Below are 18930 nucleotides of genomic sequence, written 5' to 3'. Positions count from 1 at the left end.
AACAGCAGTGGCGGCTGGTGGAACATGTTCTAGGTAGGGCCATCCTATCAATTTCAGCGAACATCCCAGTATGATTTCATGCAAAAAAAGTGTAAGTATCAAACACGCATTATTACTTGGCAGTTAAATATTTAACATGTATTCCAACACGAAAACAATCAGTAAATAACACTTATATAATATAATATAACATGTTCATTTGTTGAGATGCCCCTATGGACCTTGTTATAGGAGGTAAAGATCAGGAGAAGTAAACATGAAGTGTAATTATGAATACTGATGTTAAATTAAGCTATGATGAGCTTTCACTGTTAATTTAACATCTCTGTTACATGTTGATGCCTCCATGACCAAGTTAAGCAGATGAGACTGAGGACAGCTATGTAGAAGAAAAGATGTTCACTTTGTCTGATATGTAGCTTGACAGAGTTCTCATGTGTGTCCTGGTGTTTCCTTACCTCCTCATCCCTCACTCCCTACCCTGGTGTTCGCATGTTTCCTTACCTCCTCATCCCTCACTCCCGTAACTGTCCGTGCTGGATCCGTCCCCGTTGTTTTAAAAAGCTAAATAAATGATTAGCATGACATCATCCAGCTAGCCAAACCTGTCTGGTGTACAGCTAGTACAGAAGCTTCGCATGTACTGCTTCCCTTTCCCGCGAGTCTGCTGTCTGATTGTGAGGTCAGGCTGATCTGATATCAGCTCTTTGGCTGCAGAATCTCCGTCAAAGTTCTCCTCTCAAACGGGTCTTGGAGGAGGAGTGCTCGCGCTGGCGCTCGCCTGTAGAGACTTCTCCTGACGAGAACGCGCAGCTATGGGCCTGATCGTTCTGGCCCCAAGCTGAATCTATTTGAGGGCGCTGATTGGCTAAATTGTATGTCACTCATTTATATCTTGAATCAGCAATTGGCTAAACTGCTTCATAGACCCGCCTCTTTTGGGCCAAAACGATTAGACCCCCCAAGCTGCGCGTTCTCAGAGTGTCGTGCACACAGACAGAGAGGACGAGCAGGAAAAGCATATATTTTGCGCAGATATCATATTTTACACACATTACTGGGTACATTCCACAGTTCAAAAACACAAATATTGACAATTTGTATAATTTATGATTATTATAATTTTTTTTTTTTTTTTTTTGTGGCTCATGGTGGGGCCAGGCCCCGTGGCCCTCTATTGACCAGCCGCCACTGCTTAACAGTGTAGGCAGCTGTTGCAAATGCTGGTATGGACACTTGTTCTGCAGGACAGTTATGGGCATTCGAAGATTATAGGTTTGTGTTCACCATGCATGCATGTTTTCTCTATCAGCTGTTTAAATATCAGGTGTTGAGTCAGCGTGTAGAGGCCAGATAATCTGTACTTTCTTCTGCCTGTGTGCTTCCTACAGATAACAGAGAGGGAACTGAAGCCCGGCGGCGCCAACATCCCAGTGTCGGAGAAGAACAAAAAAGAATACATTGAGCGGATGGTGAAGTGGAGGATAGAGAGAGGAGTGGTGCAGCAGACCGACAGCCTGGTCAGAGGTTTCTACGAGGTATGGATTGGTTTGACATGCTCTCTTCTAAGAATCTAAGTTCCTATACTTTGACATGATTGCTTTTCTCTTACGCCTGGCACTAACAATACAAGTTGAACCGTATTCTTAAAATGTTTACTAATTTCTTTTGCTTTAAGCCTGGCTCTAAGTCTGTGTGTGCGTGTGCGTGTGCGTGTGCGTGTGCGTGTGTGTGTGTGTGTGTGTGTGTGTGTGTGTGTGTGTGTGTGTTTTCTAGGTGGTGGATGCCAGGCTGGTATCAGTGTTTGACGCAAGGGAACTGGAGCTGGTGATCGCTGGCACAGCTGAAATTGACTTATCAGACTGGAGGAATAACACCGAGTACAGAGGAGGTACGGAAGAACAGTCCAAAGTTCATTTTAAACCTTTAAGTCTTATTTCGTTATTTATTATTTTGTTAAAATCATTAAAATAATGAGGAAGAAGATAACATTTTCAAGTAAAAAAGAGAATCTCAACATTTAGCTTAAAGGCGCCATCTTCAGTCATCATGAGCCATCGCCATAGTTACATGACATGATGTGTTATTTGTAGGTTACCACGACAACCACATCGTAATCCGGTGGTTCTGGGCAGCAGTGGAGAGGTTCAACAATGAGCAGAGACTACGGCTTCTGCAGGTGTGTGTGTGTGTGTGTGTGTGTGTGTGTGTGTGTGTGTGTGTGTGTGTGTGTGTGTGTGTGTGTGTGTGTGTGTGTGTGTGTGTGTGTGTGTGTGTGTGTGTGTGTGTGTGTGTGTGTGTGTGTGTGTGTGTGTGTGTGTGTGTGTGTGTGTGTGTGTGTGTGTGTGTGTGTGTGTGTGATGGAGAAACAGAAAGAGGATTGGTATTTACTAAACCTTTGAGGTAAGGTGCAACAGCGATGTTTTCCCTCATCTTGTTTTCCTTCTCTGTCCTGCTTCAGTTTGTGACCGGGACATCCAGTATTCCTTACGAGGGCTTTGCTGCTCTGCGAGGCAGCAACGGACCCCGCAGGTTCTGTGTGGAGAAGTGGGGGAAGGTCAGCGCATTGCCCAGGTGAACACGAAGCTCATTAAGGGTTTGAATATGGTCATGATTTCATGCCCTCGTCATTTTTACTGTGATTTCAGAGTCTGAATTTATTTGAAAACAATTAAATACGGCTAGAGCAGGGTATTCCCAAAGTGTGGCGCGCGAGCTGCCTCTAGGGGGTGCGCGAGAGGAAAAGTGTAATGGCGTCTGATGGTGTAATAATATTAAATATTTAAAAAAATGTAATTTTAATTTAAAAAGTGGGATTTTTCACAAAATAAAAACATGAATTATAAAAATTCCCTTTGTAAGATTTAAAATTAAAAACGTACAATTTAATAAATGCACTTGAGCTCCTTCCGGCAGTCTTGCGCCTGCCGCCAGTCGTACACACTAGCCAGCCTAGCTTGTGCAGCTAGCGTCAGCTAACAGCGAACTTCATGCATTCAGCAACATCTTCTGGTTACAGAATAGCGAGAAAGGGGCTACCGCACACAATCGCCGAAGACGTGAGCTTGCCAGCTGCCAGAGAGATGGTGGAATGTATGATTGGAGAGAAAGAAGCAAAAAAGTTGGACATGATCCCGGTGTCCAACAACACTGTGTCGCTGCATCGATGCTTTGTCCGAAGACATCCTGGCTTCATTAGTCGCTCATTAATTGTAAATTAAATGTGATAATCTGCCTCTGAGCCTGTGCGTGTGTCCTCGCCATCCTGATTGCTCTTTAAAAGTGACGCCTTGTGTCACTGAAAGTTATTGAAACTTTGTTGCAGTGTTTCAGGGCGTTTTCACACCTTTAGTTCGTTTGCTTTGTTCTGATTCAGGGATTAATATGATACAATGTTGCAGTTGCTCCTTTGTTCGGTTTGTGTTCACACTGCAACATTTAACAGCGGACTAAATCTTGTAAACAAACGCCACGCGCGAGCAAACTGTTCTCTCATTGGTCCGATTTTATTGTTAGGCTCTGTTGCTTTTTTTTTATGATTTAGAAAGAAGGTAACAGTCCGTTCTTATATACTGTTACGTTAAGGAGGTTGTGGTGGGCTATTTATTGGAATTGTTGTTTTTGCACTTACGTTCTTGTGCTGATTAAACGGTGCTGGTTCTGTACTGGCTGGAGTTATATTTGTATATATTATTTGTGAGCTTTAAAGATGCTGGGAGGTGATTTTTGTTCCTGTTTAATACAGCCAGGCAAGCTGTTTTCCAGGTTATATGCTGAGCTGGCTCAAACTTCATCTTCACCAATTATTTGACAAAGACAAAATTAAAAAAGCCAAAAATGTACTCAACAATGATTAACCCTCTGATGTAATAAATGGGTCCAGAGCAACACAAGCTCGTGATTTTGTTTGACATTTTTGCATATTATTACTCAATATTGAAAGAATTCCTTAACCAAGTTGTTTTTGAATATGACAAACACTTATTGTTATTATTATTATTATTACATTTAAAATGCACATGTGTCAAAAATGGCCCGTTTATATTCTCAATGGCATTTTATTGGAAGAACTACGACTAACCCTTAATCCCTAGGTAGATACCTGTCTTTTAAAAAAGAAAAAAAAAATGCGTATGGGAAAGATTTTGGCAAGGGCGTGATATCCCTGTGATCTCTCTCCAGAGCCCATACCTGTTTCAATCGGCTGGACCTGCCACCTTACCCATCCTTCTCAATGCTGTATGAGAAGATGCTGACAGCCGTGGAGGAGACCAGCACCTTTGGGCTGGAATGATTCTCGTCTGACCACCGGCACAAATTTCAGCTTGCCTCAGTCACCTCAAGTGTAGAAGTGTCGAGTGGTCATCATAAGAAGAGAGGTAGCCTATGTGATGGTGGTCTATCACAAAGGTGCAAAAAGCTGGATTTAAAGTCCAATTTCTGGTTTGTGTTTAATTTATACTGGATTATCATTTATAACGGAGGCTGATAAGACCTTTGAAGCTGCACTCCGACCTTTTGCAATGTCCCATGTACAGAGGTAAACACTTGGTTTTTCTTGCACCTGCACACATTTCCCACCTGCTTAGTAACACACCCTGTGATGTGACGAATGAAGAGCCACACCGCCTTTTGGGACCAGAAATATTGACTGTTGGGATTTGACCAATCTGAGACCGGGATGAGTTTTTTTTCACTTTCTCTTTGATAACAGGAGTACGCATCAAAGAAGAAGCAACTACTGCCTCCACTGTAAAAGCTCAGTGGACTCAGCGGACCTCAGATATACGGCCTGTCCAGAACTGTGTTCCTTGCAGTACAGTGTCTCTTTCTGGCCTGTAATAATAACCACTCACGCAATTAATTCTCAAAGCCATTCGAGGACTGCCTGATATAACATTTGGTAAGGTTTTTGGAATTTTCCCCTGAACTTCTACAGCAAATTTTGGTCTCCAGACAGAAGCTTTGGTATTTTACAGTATTTTCATCGACAAGAAAAAGTGATTTTCTAATGATGTGGCAGTGACATGTTGTGATTTGAATGTAACCCACTTTATCATGTAGATTGTGTGGGAAGTGATTTTGTACCAGATTTGGATCAACTGGCAAAACAAATATTTGGCCATCACTTAATGAGTAATTGTTGTGATGGTAAGAAAGTAACACGCACTTTTATAATCATATCCATTTATTTGGAATGTACTTGATTGTTTCTCTTTGATCCATGTCCATTTTTCAAAGTTCGTTAAAAGTAGTCTACACTCAAGAGGCGCAGATTGAAAGAAGACTGTACATCCAAATAGGCAATCTAAATGAAGTGTCATCTACCAGTGGCGGATCGAGAACATTGGGGAGGTAATAAGTCTGGCTGGGTGGCATGGGAGGGTGGTGGCAGTGGCGGTCTGAGAGGCAGGGATGGAAAAAACCAAAAAGGTCACCAGCTCTGTGTGGCACCAGCACGCAGCAGAAACACTTCTACAAATGCAATGTGTCTATATGTTGATTTCTTTTTACTCTTTTAAAAATATATCATGATCGTTTATTTTTTTGCAAAGTGACGGTTGTTGCATACGAGGCCTCTAAAAGGGGCCGGGTTGTTCTATTGCAGGGACGTTTTCGAATGTCAATGCATGAAAATGACTGAAGATGAATCCATGATCATCGGATCTGGTAGGCCCCTCATCAGCGAGAACCAAATGTGTCCCAGCCAGTTAATGCTGCCTAATCTGACAATAATTCTACCTTTACCGCTGCTGTGCAATCGGCCATATTTCATTTGAATCCCAGTTACACACATAGCTGTTACATGCATGAAAAAACAGTATTCGCATCAATTAGCAATTGGATTACAATTTGTGATTCGTGCATATGTAAATCATTGTAATGTTTCAGTTAGGGGGGGGGGGGGGGGGGGGCTAATTTTATCTCATTTTAGTCTTCACTATTTCGACTACTGCTGGAGTTAATTACAGTTGGTATTGATCGGCTCCAGTCCCCCAGCGAGCTCTCTTAACAGGATAAACAGTTACAGATAATGGATGGATGGATATTTGGTATACTTTGCAAATACGCAAAATAAACAGTAACTTAACTTTACATGCAGTGATAGGGTGCAGTATCTGAAGTATAAAGGAACAGAAAATTAAAATACTCAAGTTCAAGTACAAATACCTAAAATTGTACTTGACTAAATGTACTTTGTAACTTTGCAATAGTTATTGAGATGTTTCAGGCTGAACTAAAGTGGTTAACCAACAGACATTGCTCTCCCTTCATCCACGTCACTAGCATGGCTAAAATGAAGGGATGAACGTATCAGCTCAGTTGCAGCCTGCAATGTATCTTTTTATGCTCGCGTAACAATAATGGACTGGCTCTGATTATTGGGCGTTATCAGTTACGGATTGTCTCTGTATTTCTTACTTGGTTCAGTTTGGACAGATCAGCTGTCCACCCCCACTGTGCCTCCCTAGATCCTGCCACGCACACCCATATCAGAACCAAAAACTATATCTCCAAGCCCCACTACAGCTGCTGGTGTGAGAAACACAATAAGGTAATTCGATTTTAAGATGCTATTTTAAGTTCAGTTATTATGTACTCACAGAAAATGACCCTGAGATATGAAAACTGATTTTGATTAAGTCAAGGACCTACTGTTTTTCTTGTTTACACTTTTAATGAATGTACACACTCAGATTGCAAAATATTATTTCATGTGCAAATTCAGTTTAATTCAATTGGGATCAAATAATTTCATTTTGGTAATGAAAATGTATTATTCCCATCACTGCCCTTTGTCAGTCTCACCAGAATGTACCAAAGTTTTGAGCCTGAACTGGCTGCCTCACGTCCAAACAACCACTCTTTCTGTACAGTCCACCTCACTTTTGAATATGAACGTTTGTTCAGCACTTGGCTCCTAATATGAAATGTTTTTGCTCTATGCAAGCTTCTTCTTTCCATGTCACTTCACTCATATGAGCAAAACAAAGCAAGATCAAATGAAATTTACGTTTTTGTCTCGTCTTTTTTTTTAGAACACAGAACATATACTGTCATATGTTCTATTTTCAATTCTAAAGAATACTTTGCTCCTGAGAGTCACACGTCAACACACAACGAATGACTAGTAACTACCTGAATTAATCATGAATTGCAGTATTAATACTTGTTTATAAAGCATATTAACATAGTCCCCAACCATTAGTGCATGTCTAAATCATTATATATATATATAAATGCATGAAAAATGTACATCTAAATAACTTCTTAATCATCTACAACTCCTTAATAATTATATATATACTATATATATATAATGTATATAATATATATATAATATATATATACATACATATATATATACATACATATATATATACATACATATTTATTTATTTATATATATATATATTATATACTTCATTTACAAATGGGGAATCCATCATTTATAAAGTATGAAAAACACAATCACGAAACACATGTTTTAATTCAGGCACACTTGATATCCCTTTGGCTCCAACCAACCGTTTATTCACTGGACAGCATAGAGTAGACACATCTGGTAACAAACAGAATCATATCAGGGTTCCTCACAGCCCACCTCGTGATGACAAGCTCCGGAACACTGCCAAAGTAAAGAAACAAATGCTTAAGCTCGCTGTTGTTAGCATGTTACTAATGATAAAAAAAAAAGTTGTCAGTATTGCGACCTTGTACAGTAAGAGCTGGTAGTAGAGGGGTCAGGCTGTCACCTCCCTCTCTCTGGCCAATCACGGGACGCACTGTACACGTTAGTCAAGGTGCGTGCCTGTGATTCGTAGAGCATGCATGGAGCTGCAGGGGCTGGACATTTTGGTGTCGAAGAGCGAAGTATTTCTGGATCAAGTGTCCAGTGGCAATTTCCAGCAGCGGCTGCAACCAGTTAAGATCCGGAGCATCAGCCAGTACGAACTGAACAGACCTCAGGATGTGGCAGAGCTGGTTTCTTCGGGATTTCATGGGATTCAGCCTTTTTATTGTCATCATGAGGACATGTCTGACTTGTGTGCACATCGGCTTTTGAAATGGTGGACAGTTTACGTGTCATAGATTCTACCCAGTGACATCAGTTTCTTTCTTCTAACCGGCACGTTTCACCTCTCCATCGTTCCCCAGAGCTGTCGGAGGACGGAGGAGCCGAGCTGGAGTCGGAGGAGGAGCTCTGCGGCTCGCGCTCGTCTCTGGAGCGCCAGGGTCACCGCAGCAACACCACCGTGCACGTCTGCTGGCATCGCAACACCAGCGTGTCCATGGTGGACTTTAGTGTCGCCGTGGAGGTACCGGCCCCGCGTCGCTTTAATCGTCTTCTCTCCACACATCACACACCTGGTTTTCCTCTCAAGTCCAGAAGAAGAAGCTTGTGATTAATAGAGAGAACTACATTCCCCCCCCCCCGTTTCTAACACTATTATGGAATCGGTGTCACTTTATTTGGCCTTGCGTGTCTTTTGTTGACTCACTTTCTCTTCCAGAACCAGCTGTCAGGGAACCTGCTGAGGAAGTTTAAGAACAGTAACGGCTGGCAGAAACTCTGGGTGGTCTTCACCAACTTCAGCCTCTTCTTCTACAAGTCACACCAGGTTAGACGCATAGAGATACGGTGAAAATAAAAAGTGTCTGGTCGTAACATGTCGATGCATAAAGATGACTTCTGGCTCGTCTCTTCACAGGATGACTACCCTCTGGCCAGCCTTCCTCTGCTGGGCTACTCCGTCACCGTCCCGTCCGAGTCGGAGAACATCCACAAAGACTACGTCTTCAAACTCCACTTCAAATCCCACGTCTACTACTTCAGATCAGAGAGCGAGTACACCTTTGAAAGGTCGCCGTTATATTATACAGTGACCGTTTCAAATCAACAGAACACAGAATTTTCTTTTCTTCCAGTTTGATTGAGCTATGTCAGGAAAGGAAGGTTTATGTTTGTAACAATCGGACAAAAGCTTGTTTTTCGCATCTTAATGGCACAGCATTGTACCGAAACTTTGGTTACCCACCTGTTGAAATAATACAAAAATATTTGTGCCTGTATTTTAGCACTCAAATATCCATATCCTGTTGTAAGCACTTCAGTAATATATGTGTCTCGTCTCCAGGTGGATGGAGGTGATCCGCAGTGCCACCTGCTCTGCCAGCCGCTCCCTGCCGAGCACCAGGAAAGACCTTTACTGATGAACCTGCAGAGACTTCAGAGCGCACAAGTGCAGAGGAGCAAGAGGACGTCATCAGTGTGCGACGAGACCAGAGAAAGAAAGTTTGTTGGAAAAGTGGTCGAGTACGAAAAGAGAACAGAATTGTGTGGTTGAGCAACAACTGTACCGTGAATGCAGATATCATGGGTGATAGTTCAGATGGTGGGAATGATAATATGGCATGGCAAGAAGCTAACAGAAAGGGGAGCGGCAGTTCAGGCCGCTCCGGAAGAGAGTTTGGCAAGTGAAAAAGTGAAGGCTACTAGATCAAGTGTGGGGAAGGAGGATGACTCAACTGAATGGAAAGTTGTGATTGCGTTTAAGAATGAAGGGGCCCATTATCACCCGTTAAAACTGACAAAGGCAATAGAGAAATAGAGAAGGAAATAGGAAAGATTTAGTTTGCCAAGTTTTTAAGCAACAGGCGTCTTTTGATCTTTGCTACAGATCAAAGGCAACGAGAGAAGATCCTCGGAGCTGAAACTTTGAATGGAGAAAGAATCAGCTGTCATATTCCTCGGAGCGTGTCAAAGCTGAGAGGTGTTATACAGGATGTGCCATTGTCAGTGTCCATAGATGAGATGATTAAGGAAGTGAAATGAGGAAAGGTAGTGAAAGCTTCCAGACTGCAAATAAATCGAAATGGAAGGAAAACTGATAACCTATCAGTGCTGCTGGAGTTTAAAAAGATCTTGTAGCCCTAGCCCTATTTTTAGGCCTCTGCTCGAAAATTGCATACCCATACTCAAAAGAGTGCATCTTTGCAAGCACAAGGTCTATTTGAATAATTTGTGTGTTGTAATAATCATAACACTTGTGAGATTTGATCAGATGTGTAAATATCAGTGTATAAGTTACTAGTTAAGAGTAAATGAACATGGCACACAGCTCAAATTGAAAAGTTTCAGGTTCGCCTGAAAAAAAAGCCACTTCATTGTTATTATTTCATTGACATGATGCAGCCCCCAGCCTAAAAACATCTCCCAAATCATAGCACATATGTGAACAGTCTCTCTGCAAAGTTTCACTTTGATAAAGTGAAGCAGAACAAAATGTGAGAAATTTTAGTACAGAAAGTTTAGGAGAGATTTCCAAAATGTGCATTTGGGCACCATGTGTACCATTTGAATTTCCTCATGTACTAAACCAGGGGTTCTTAACCTTTTTGACCTCGGGGCCCAACTTTTCAAGTACAAAGTGTCCCGGGGCCCACTCTGACTATATGCATCAAAAGTGTCAGACAACCTGTAGGTCATACAGAAACAGAGCAGTGGGCCGTTGGAGTCAGTAAAAATTTAAGATTTTTGTCCGCATAAAATAAAAAAGTATCTTTCAGTATAAATAATTGCCGGTGGCTGTATCTGTACAGGTAAAGGACAGTATAGGGCTGTAACTACACTATCAGTGAACAACTGCCTCAAATTTGAAGAAGATTGGACAAAGTATGACCATTCTACAGTGTTTCTTCCATGAAGAGATCCAGGCGGAGCTCTAAAAGGACATTTGGAGACCCAAATGGACACATGGTAACCAAATGATATTCCGACACGCTAAAGGTGTTTCTCCCTTTATATTTTGATATTATATTATTTTCATTTTATTATTAGCCTTTGCAAATTGCAAAAACTATGTATATAAGGTCGAAGACATGGTGTGTGAGTTGCGGACTTGCTGTGCTTAATGGCTGCGACCGAGCGCACGAACGAGAATGAGAATAGCTCAGTTACGCAAACGTTGGTTGACGGCTTAAGGAAGAGGAGAATAAGGTTTGTATTATAAGTACTAGCGTTTTCTGAAGGCAGTAGCTCCATGGTAACATCCGCTAGCACGTTGTCGGGTCTGTAATGTGTCTTTTTCCGTCTAAATGCTGCAAGATACGACTTGCAGCGGTTATGGCGACTTTGGACAGTGTGTGTGTGGGCTCCTTTTGTGGAGAAACCATAAGAAATGAAAGACAATCGATGATTTCTTTGCAAAGATGAGGATTTTGGGCATGCTGGGATACCAAACACGGACATGTATTGTGACGTATATGCGCAAACAAGCCGTAGGAACGGAAGGGGAGGGGATCGAGGATGCCGGTGTTGAACAGGCAAAACCCTTGTTAAATAAATGAGATGATACAATGTGATGATCACAAAGACATTTATTATCATGTGTATGGAAACCTGCATACACAACAAGAAGCCCAACAGGCTTTCCCACGAGCGTTGGATGTTTCGTCGCTACGCGTCGCTTTAGTTTCGAAGGCTTCAGTGCTTCGTTTGATAGCATTAGCCCACATTCCACACACTGAGCACTCGGCTCTGCCTCGTTGCCTCCGTTCACAAAGCCGTACTTAAGAAAGTCAGGGTTGTACTTGCACACACATTTAGACTTTTGGGGGGTATGGCACCACTGTCGTCTTCATTTTTTCTTTTTAATAACTTATCCATAACTTTCGCTACAGGCTAGCGGCTAGCTGAGTGTCTTCTTCTGCTTATTGCAGCTTGTTAAACAACTGACTGACGCATTACCGCCACCAGGTGGTGGGAAGCTGTATTGTAACTGAGCGTCTCATGGATAACAGTAATATCTCTGGTGTCTTCAATTGATAACCTATGCGGTCCCGCGGCCCACAGGTGCAAAACTGAAAGTTTTTCGCGGCCCAATCATGGGCCGCGGCCCAATCATGGGCCGAATCACTGTACTAAACTACATATTTCACTTATAAATGACTAATGGTGTTAAATACATCCAAATGCAGCAATTTGGGGGGGGGGGGGGGGGGGAGGCTGCTGGATCTTCATGTAGCCAGGACGAGGTCCAGGGCGAAGAGACAGATTCTAACTGTGTTCGAGTTTATAAACCTGGTCTCACAAACAGTGGGGGGCCTTTTCTCGGCCAATGGAGAGTTGGTGTCAGGTTTGGCCGGAGCCGGGAGGTGTGGTCATCTGGGCAGACATTGCTCTGACTCCAGGTCAGAGCTGTGTGAGGAAGGAAAGCATGTGAGGAGCTCAGCCAGCCAGGAGGTGGCGCCAGACCCCAACAACTGTCACTTCTGATGGGAACATCAGCAAAATGTATAAAACATGAATGTAAATTGAACGACTCGAGCAGAGGACTTCTCTTGTGGGCCCACGGCTTCCGATTTGAAATCACTCGCAGTTGGGCCTGTTACAACGATCCCCCAGCAATTTGAGGCCCTGTCCTCACTACTCTGTGTCTAGTTGGATGCAGAGTTGTCAAATAGAAACGATCTCCGTCCACACCGGAGTTTCATCCCTTTAAACCACAGCATGTTGAACTCGGGGACCCAAAGGTATGACTCACCTCACTCTGTATTACAGTATCACTTCCATCTTGTACAAACTGCCTTCGGTTATTTAAAACAAAAAAGTCGTACAATTCAAGCATATTTTGAGCTTAAATACCAGTATTTTACATGAGGCTATAATGACATGTTTTTCTTCTAAAAGTTCAAACCTAAATAATGATTCTGATTGTGGAAGCAGATAAACTGCCCTTTATGAGAGTTAAAAGCAACATTATCCCTCCAAAATGTACCAATATCTATCTGTCATTATATGGCTTTAGCGTCACATTGTCCCAAACATCTATTTTTCATCTACTGCATCACTCTACTAAAATGTTAAAGCATCAACTTAAGGTACTTTTCAACAAAATAAAGTAAAATACCTTTGAAAGCAGCTCAAATATTATTGTGTGCACACCCACAAAACAAGCTGAGCCACTGAAAAGGCAGAAATGAAACAATGAATGGCAACGTCTCACTCGCTTCTACCAGGACATGTTTATTGACAGCGACAAATAACAGGAGTCACAAGTGTTCCACAGGTACGTACAGAGAGTAGGGTTGTCACGATACCAAAATGATGACTTCGATACAATACTGATAAGTATCACGATACACAATACTTACGATACGATACCAGAATTCAATACAATACCACAAATACGATACTGGTATATTTATCTACACTAGTAATAAATAAAACATCTGTACGGTTCCATTTTTTACCAGCTTGTTCCTGTCCATCTTTTTGAACACTTAACAAGTGGCATAAATATTAGTATTAGCCTACAGCAAGATATTAATGAAAACTACATGGTGCTGTGATTGCTGCCGACTGTCTGATTGTCTGTGGGAGTGGGTGGGTAAACAGTGCTTCATTTACTGCATAGTGAGTTTGATATTTTCACTTCATATTTTATCTTAATTCATGGAATAATTATTTTTCCTTCACTAAAAATAATTAGCTCAAGATCCAACCTCAGGCTCCACCAGCATGGAGCCATTTTGCATCAATTGTTTCATTTAGTACACGCTTGTGTGCATTGTGACCTCATCATATAGGCTTGTCCTCAAACTAAGGCTACTCGTGTTAGCCGTCTATGGCTGAGCTTGGGGCTGTTCGTGTTTATAATCACATTTGCTTACCCGTCGTTCTTTGAACTCTTTAAAAAGTCTCTCTGAAAGGTGCTTTGCCATGTTAGACGTGTTGCCTCTCTGCTGGCCGAAACAGAATCATAAAGCTATATATATTTAAAATGAAAAATATATATATATATATTTTTTAATTTTATTTCATAATTTAATAATTTTTCTTAAATAAATTACATGCATTATAATTTATAAAAATATTTTTCCCCTGATCTTATTTTCTCATTGCACAGCTACTGTCTTCCTCAGTTGCTCTCAGATCTCACCTCTGTGTCTCCATGTAAGAACAGAGCAGAGGCCTGCAGACTCTCACCTGCAGCCAGTGCAGATTAAAGTACATGGGGACGATATTGTTGATTGTCATCATGTTCAACCAATCAGATCTTTAGTTTGACATGTTGGGTGTAGTCTTTGACGTGTCAGCGGCTGCTAGCAGCCTATAATGACGTCAGCATTACATGCCGCTCAGTGTCCACGTGAGCTTTGCCGTGAGGTGCAGAGTGTGCTGTGATTGGTCAGTGGGCGAGCACATGACTATCGTGAACCGAAACTTAACAGCCAATCAAAATGCATCGTGACAGTTGAGCTGCACCATGACACAAGGTGCTGAGCCGAGCAAAGACATTGCAGAGCAGTATGATCAATGTTCATGTTGTAAAATCCTGATAATCTCTTTGGGTTGTGGCTTGTCATTAAGGAATGATGTGGATCCCTCAGCCAGACCATCTGAGAACATTATATTTTCCTGAATTTAGGCTTTTGCGTTCTCTAAAAGAATCAAACGACTCGTACCGAAGATGTACATAGTTACAAACACCGTGAAATAGCCGTAGGGCATGGATTTTCTTGAGGGAAAGCAAATGACGAGAGAAAGCAGAATTACACCATCACTGAACTTTGGACTAAAACACAACAGAAGAAGAAAAAAAACAAAAGAAGACCTAACAGCTTTAGCTTTAGCAGCCTAACCATCTGAGGAGCTTTCACAAAAAATGCCAAGCCTCTTGCATTTTGAAAAAAGACACATCCTTTAGGATATATTTACGTAAAAGCTCTGTCAAATATTCTTTTTTTTTTCACCTATGTACAACACATGACAACATCAGAGAGAACAGCAATCAGACCAGGAAACCAAACATGGTTTTGAGGGAAAAAAATGCATCACAGGCCGATCTGAGACCTGGATGAATATAGAAAGGTAACATTAAAAACATCCATGATACACATACTGATTTATTTCTCATCGGCAGACCTTAACTCTGTTGGTCCCGTGCCTTGAGTCCCACTATACACATAGCAACAATTACATGACACCACTCAGGGCATTTGTGGCCTTTATCTAGTTTTTTTCATTACTAAAGCTGCACACCACAGCGCACATCGGCATATGCAGTTTGAACACAGATGACTAAAACATACTTATGCACACACTGTTGGGGTCTGTGTCTGTTTCCTCTCAGGTTGTCTTGCAGGATGTTGATCGGCAGCTAACGAGCCCCACCTGAGCCTGCTGGGTTGGTCCCAGCTATAAAGGCTGCCCCTCTTCTTTGGCTGGCCCCTCCCCTCTCTGACTCCTGTGTGGAGGACCTGGCTGGCTGCTGCCTTGTTTTGATTGTTTATTTAGTTTGGCTTAGTTAGTTGTACTTTAAATAAATGTCTATTTATTACTTCATAACTCGTCTTGTCTCCCTCATCTTACGACTTTTTGAGCCGGGTCGTGACATATGGGGGCTCGTCTATTTCTGGTTGACCCGGTGTCTGCATTCACTTCAAATCAGTAGCAGCTGTAACCTGGTAGGCAGGTGCACCTCGTTGAAGTGAGTGAGATGAGCAATCTGGTTGTTTGGGAGGCAAGTGGCTGTTCTCATGTTTGGTTATTGTAGCAGCTGTAGTGATCAGTGTTTAAGTCACTGAGCATGTGTTACGCTGGTGGGTTTTTGCGGAACAGAGTTTAGGTCAGGCATGTCCAAAGTCCGGCCCTCGGGCCAATCATGGCCCGAGGTCAGATTTGATATGCATTATTTATGGCCCGCCAGCACAGTCAAAACGGAATGAATAAATCATACAAATTCAACATGAGACTGTTGCCTTGTTTAAGGAATATAATGTAAAGAGACACTACGAGACCAAACGTGCTAATGCTACAACTAGCTATCAGAGAGCGACCGAGCTAGAAAAGTGACGCAACTCCAAGATAACTTGGCTACACAGCAGCGTTGCTTTTCACATGAAAACACCATCAAAGTAAGCTGCGGAGTGGCCGTGGTAATTGCTAAACATGAGTTTATCAAAGACTGTGTTATGAAAATAGCAGAAAACATAATTGCCCCGAGAAGAAGACAGAGTTTGCTAATGGTTGCCTGGCTCGTAACACTGAAGAGCTATCATCAGATACGAAGAGACAACTTGATTTTTTTCGTTAGCCTGTTTCATGTGTGTTGAACTTAAATGTGAGACAACTTTTCATCACCCTCACTAAGTCATATTTAAGATTGTCTTGAGCTGAGAATATTGATCGGTTTCGATGTAATTAGCTTTTAGATGGCTTGTTCTTTGTGTTATCTGACTTTCAAAATGTGAAAGGCAGAATAGTTGAGATTTGGTCACACATGAATGCTTACATTTGGTTACTTTGCTATTTGCTGTCATTGAAAATAAAATGATAAAATAACAATGTATGTATAGGCTACTTGTATTGTTTAAAATAATGTCAGCAGGGACTGTTCGCCCTTGGGCATTTTCACATTATCAAATCTGGCCCTCTTTAAAAAAAGTTTGGACACCCCTGGTTTAGGTGGTCCTGTATACACTGAGTAAATTGCTGTTCTGTCCCTGGCTGGCTGCTGCCTTGTTTTGATTGTTTATTTAGTTTGGCTTAGTTAGTTGTACTTTAAATAAATGTCTATTTATTACTTTATAAGTCGTCTTGTCTCCCTCATGTTACTTTTTGAGCCGGGTCGTGACACTCTCCTGAAGCAACACAACTGAAGTCAGCTAGCTTGACGCGGCAATGCTTCAGTCCAAGTGGGGGCTGATGTATCATTATTTAACTGCATGAAAGTCCGATGTAGGTTGTAAATCAAAAGTTATGAACCAAAGCGGGATGAAAAAATAATAAACAAAATACAATCATCTCTTTCCCATTTTCTTCCTTCAGCGGCAGCTTCCTGTGGTGGAAAAAAAGCAAAGAAAGAGAAAAACCAGAAAATGATTTGAGATTTGCACATTACAGGAACTCAAAGCACACACACAATATGAATATTAATCAATAAGGAAGTGGATATAGCTCATCACAGCCAGAGGGGGGTTCCCCGTTGGCTGATTGCTGGATGGTAAAGTTGCTGCACAGAGGAACCAATTTCATGTCCCATTAGCTTCATGCAAACCCAGATTGGACGTAGGTTTTCTCAACATATGGGAAGGTCTGGCCGCCTGATCTTCCCTCTCTCTTGAGTGTGGATGCCAAATCAAGGACACCGCTAATGCATTCAGTGAACCAACATAACATATTTTTTCATTAAAAAGTTGATCCGCTGGGGGAAGTAACTGCTGTCAGTAAATTTGAACGCAACACACTCTGCTGCCCCCTGTGTGATATTTACTCCTCTGTTTCACTGAACATGACACATTCCCATCTCATCAAAAGCAACACTCCAAATCGACTGGAAGAGATGTGATGTTGGATCCTGCGTTTCTTACACTCTGGTTTGTTAGGTTCAGTCTCATCCCCACAGGCAGTGTCAATTTGCATGCAGACCTATGGAGAATGACAAAATGTAATTTAATTATAGGTGATGACAGATTTTTCCAGCTTATTATAAATACATGATACGTGTTGTATTAGATTGTGATTCCACTCATCAAAAACACTGACAAACTGATGGCAAGAAAAATATTCAGATTCATAGAGAAGGGCAGATGGAAGACACGTCAACTACACAGCTCATATTGCACCAAACACAACAGAGACCACAAGAAACGCCATCAAAAAGACAGACACTCGAAACATCGAACATCGAAAGCAGCGCCTAGAGTGGGGAGCACCAGAGGAGCCACTGTAACGAAGCCTTAAATATCTGCGTTACTGACAGTACTCAGCTTCAGCTTGTGAGGTAGTTGTGTGTCTGAGTAAACAGTTGTTTACACACTGAGTTCCTCTCTTTATTCGTTTCATACCACATGTTAGTGGACAGAAAATGAATCCAGCACTGTATAAATAATAAAGTTATCATATCGCAACCCAATTGATGAATCGGCATGCAGTGTTTGGCACAGACGTCAGCACACACCTCTCCTGCATCGCCAGAACACGTAAACTGTCACTGTGTCGTTATACGGTATCATATTGTGTCAATATATGGACTTCAGAATCTGGATTAAAAAAGCAATTTAAAGCATTCAACATGAACTTTTTGTGACCCGATAGTTGAACATCAGCACAGAACTATTCCAACAATACCAAATGCAGTTCTGTAGTCGAGTCTAGACTGAACTGTGTGACGCTGGCCCTCAGGGGCTTGGCAGGTGAGTGAAGGGCCAGACTGGTGTGCAAATCTAATCCTGGACCACTGACTGACAGGATGGGACTGGATTTGCCACTAAAACTATCACCATCAGTGAATGTGAAGAAAAATGCCTCGAGACACTGCTGATAAAAAGCGGGAGCAGAACCAGAATTATAGACAATGAGACTTGCAAAGACTCAAAAGTAAAAAGTAGATTTTTGGCCACTTTTCGGCGTAGGTCTTAAAGGGATTTATTGAACAGCAGACTTGGAGTCAGATCCGCTGCACAAACCACTGTTCTTTTTCATCTGCCCACTGGACCCACTGACAGCAACTTACACTTAACGCTCAAACAACTGGAAGTGAGGATGGACTTTTGAAGTCAATGGGGCCACTGCAAACACCTTTCAACTTGTTTTTCTGAGGCAATTACAAAGCCCAGCGTGTCCCGGTTGACCTTGTCCGCTGATGGTCCGCTGGTCAGCTCTGGCTCAGAGTTTAAACCGCACTGCGAGGGCACTTGGCCGCTGGCCGCTCCCTGCTGGGCTCCAGCACCACATCGAGGTACGAAGCCAGGCGGAGGAAGACCGACAGTGTCCTCGTCGACCCAGAAACCCGTGTTTTCAAAGTTTGTCAGAGCCGTCCACCTACACCACTTACACACACAAACACTTCTCAGCTCACACCAACACAAACAGCCTCTAAGCCGTGCCACGTATCACCCTCATGCTATTCATCACTGTGT

General features: G+C 42.1%; 3 protein-coding genes across 4 annotated transcripts in view; 2 read left to right on the top strand and 1 right to left on the bottom strand.

Annotated features, from left to right (window-relative positions):
* Nucleotides 1–5861, top strand: part of hecw2b (HECT, C2 and WW domain containing E3 ubiquitin protein ligase 2b) — a 48076-nt gene extending 42215 nt beyond the window's left edge. For both annotated transcript variants that reach the window (XM_079296530.1, XM_079296529.1), the window contains exons 26-30: nucleotides 1392–1538; nucleotides 1777–1891; nucleotides 2094–2179; nucleotides 2462–2574; nucleotides 4183–5861. In XM_079296530.1, the coding sequence (XP_079152656.1) occupies nucleotides 1392–1538; nucleotides 1777–1891; nucleotides 2094–2179; nucleotides 2462–2574; nucleotides 4183–4294 (573 nt within the window). In that variant the 3' untranslated portion in view covers nucleotides 4295–5861. The remainder of the gene's footprint in view (nucleotides 1–1391; nucleotides 1539–1776; nucleotides 1892–2093; nucleotides 2180–2461; nucleotides 2575–4182) is intronic.
* A 1972-nt stretch (nucleotides 5862–7833) lies between these two features.
* LOC306797450 (FERM, ARHGEF and pleckstrin domain-containing protein 1-like) lies at nucleotides 7834–9271 on the top strand (the record flags this gene model as incomplete). The annotated part of the gene is made up of 5 exons (XM_079296816.1): nucleotides 7834–7986; nucleotides 8163–8321; nucleotides 8517–8624; nucleotides 8715–8866; nucleotides 9141–9271. 5 exons carry the CDS (start codon nucleotides 7834–7836, stop codon nucleotides 9214–9216), a joined length of 648 nt encoding a protein of 215 aa, XP_079152942.1. The 3' UTR covers nucleotides 9217–9271.
* A 9296-nt stretch (nucleotides 9272–18567) lies between these two features.
* Nucleotides 18568–18930, bottom strand: part of LOC306797449 (neural cell adhesion molecule 2-like) — a gene marked incomplete at both ends in the record, with an annotated part of 35506 nt that continues 35143 nt past the window's right edge. The window contains one exon of the mRNA XM_079296815.1: nucleotides 18568–18832. Coding sequence (XP_079152941.1) covers nucleotides 18568–18832 — 265 coding nt within the window. The remainder of the gene's footprint in view (nucleotides 18833–18930) is intronic.

The sequence above is a fragment of the Melanostigma gelatinosum genome (genome assembly GCF_949748355.1).
Source record: "Melanostigma gelatinosum genome assembly, chromosome: 24".
In the NCBI taxonomy this organism is placed as follows: Eukaryota; Metazoa; Chordata; class Actinopteri; order Perciformes; family Zoarcidae; genus Melanostigma; species Melanostigma gelatinosum.
The sequence above is the reverse complement of the archived record's forward strand: the minus strand, read 5'-3'. Positions and strand labels throughout refer to the sequence as shown.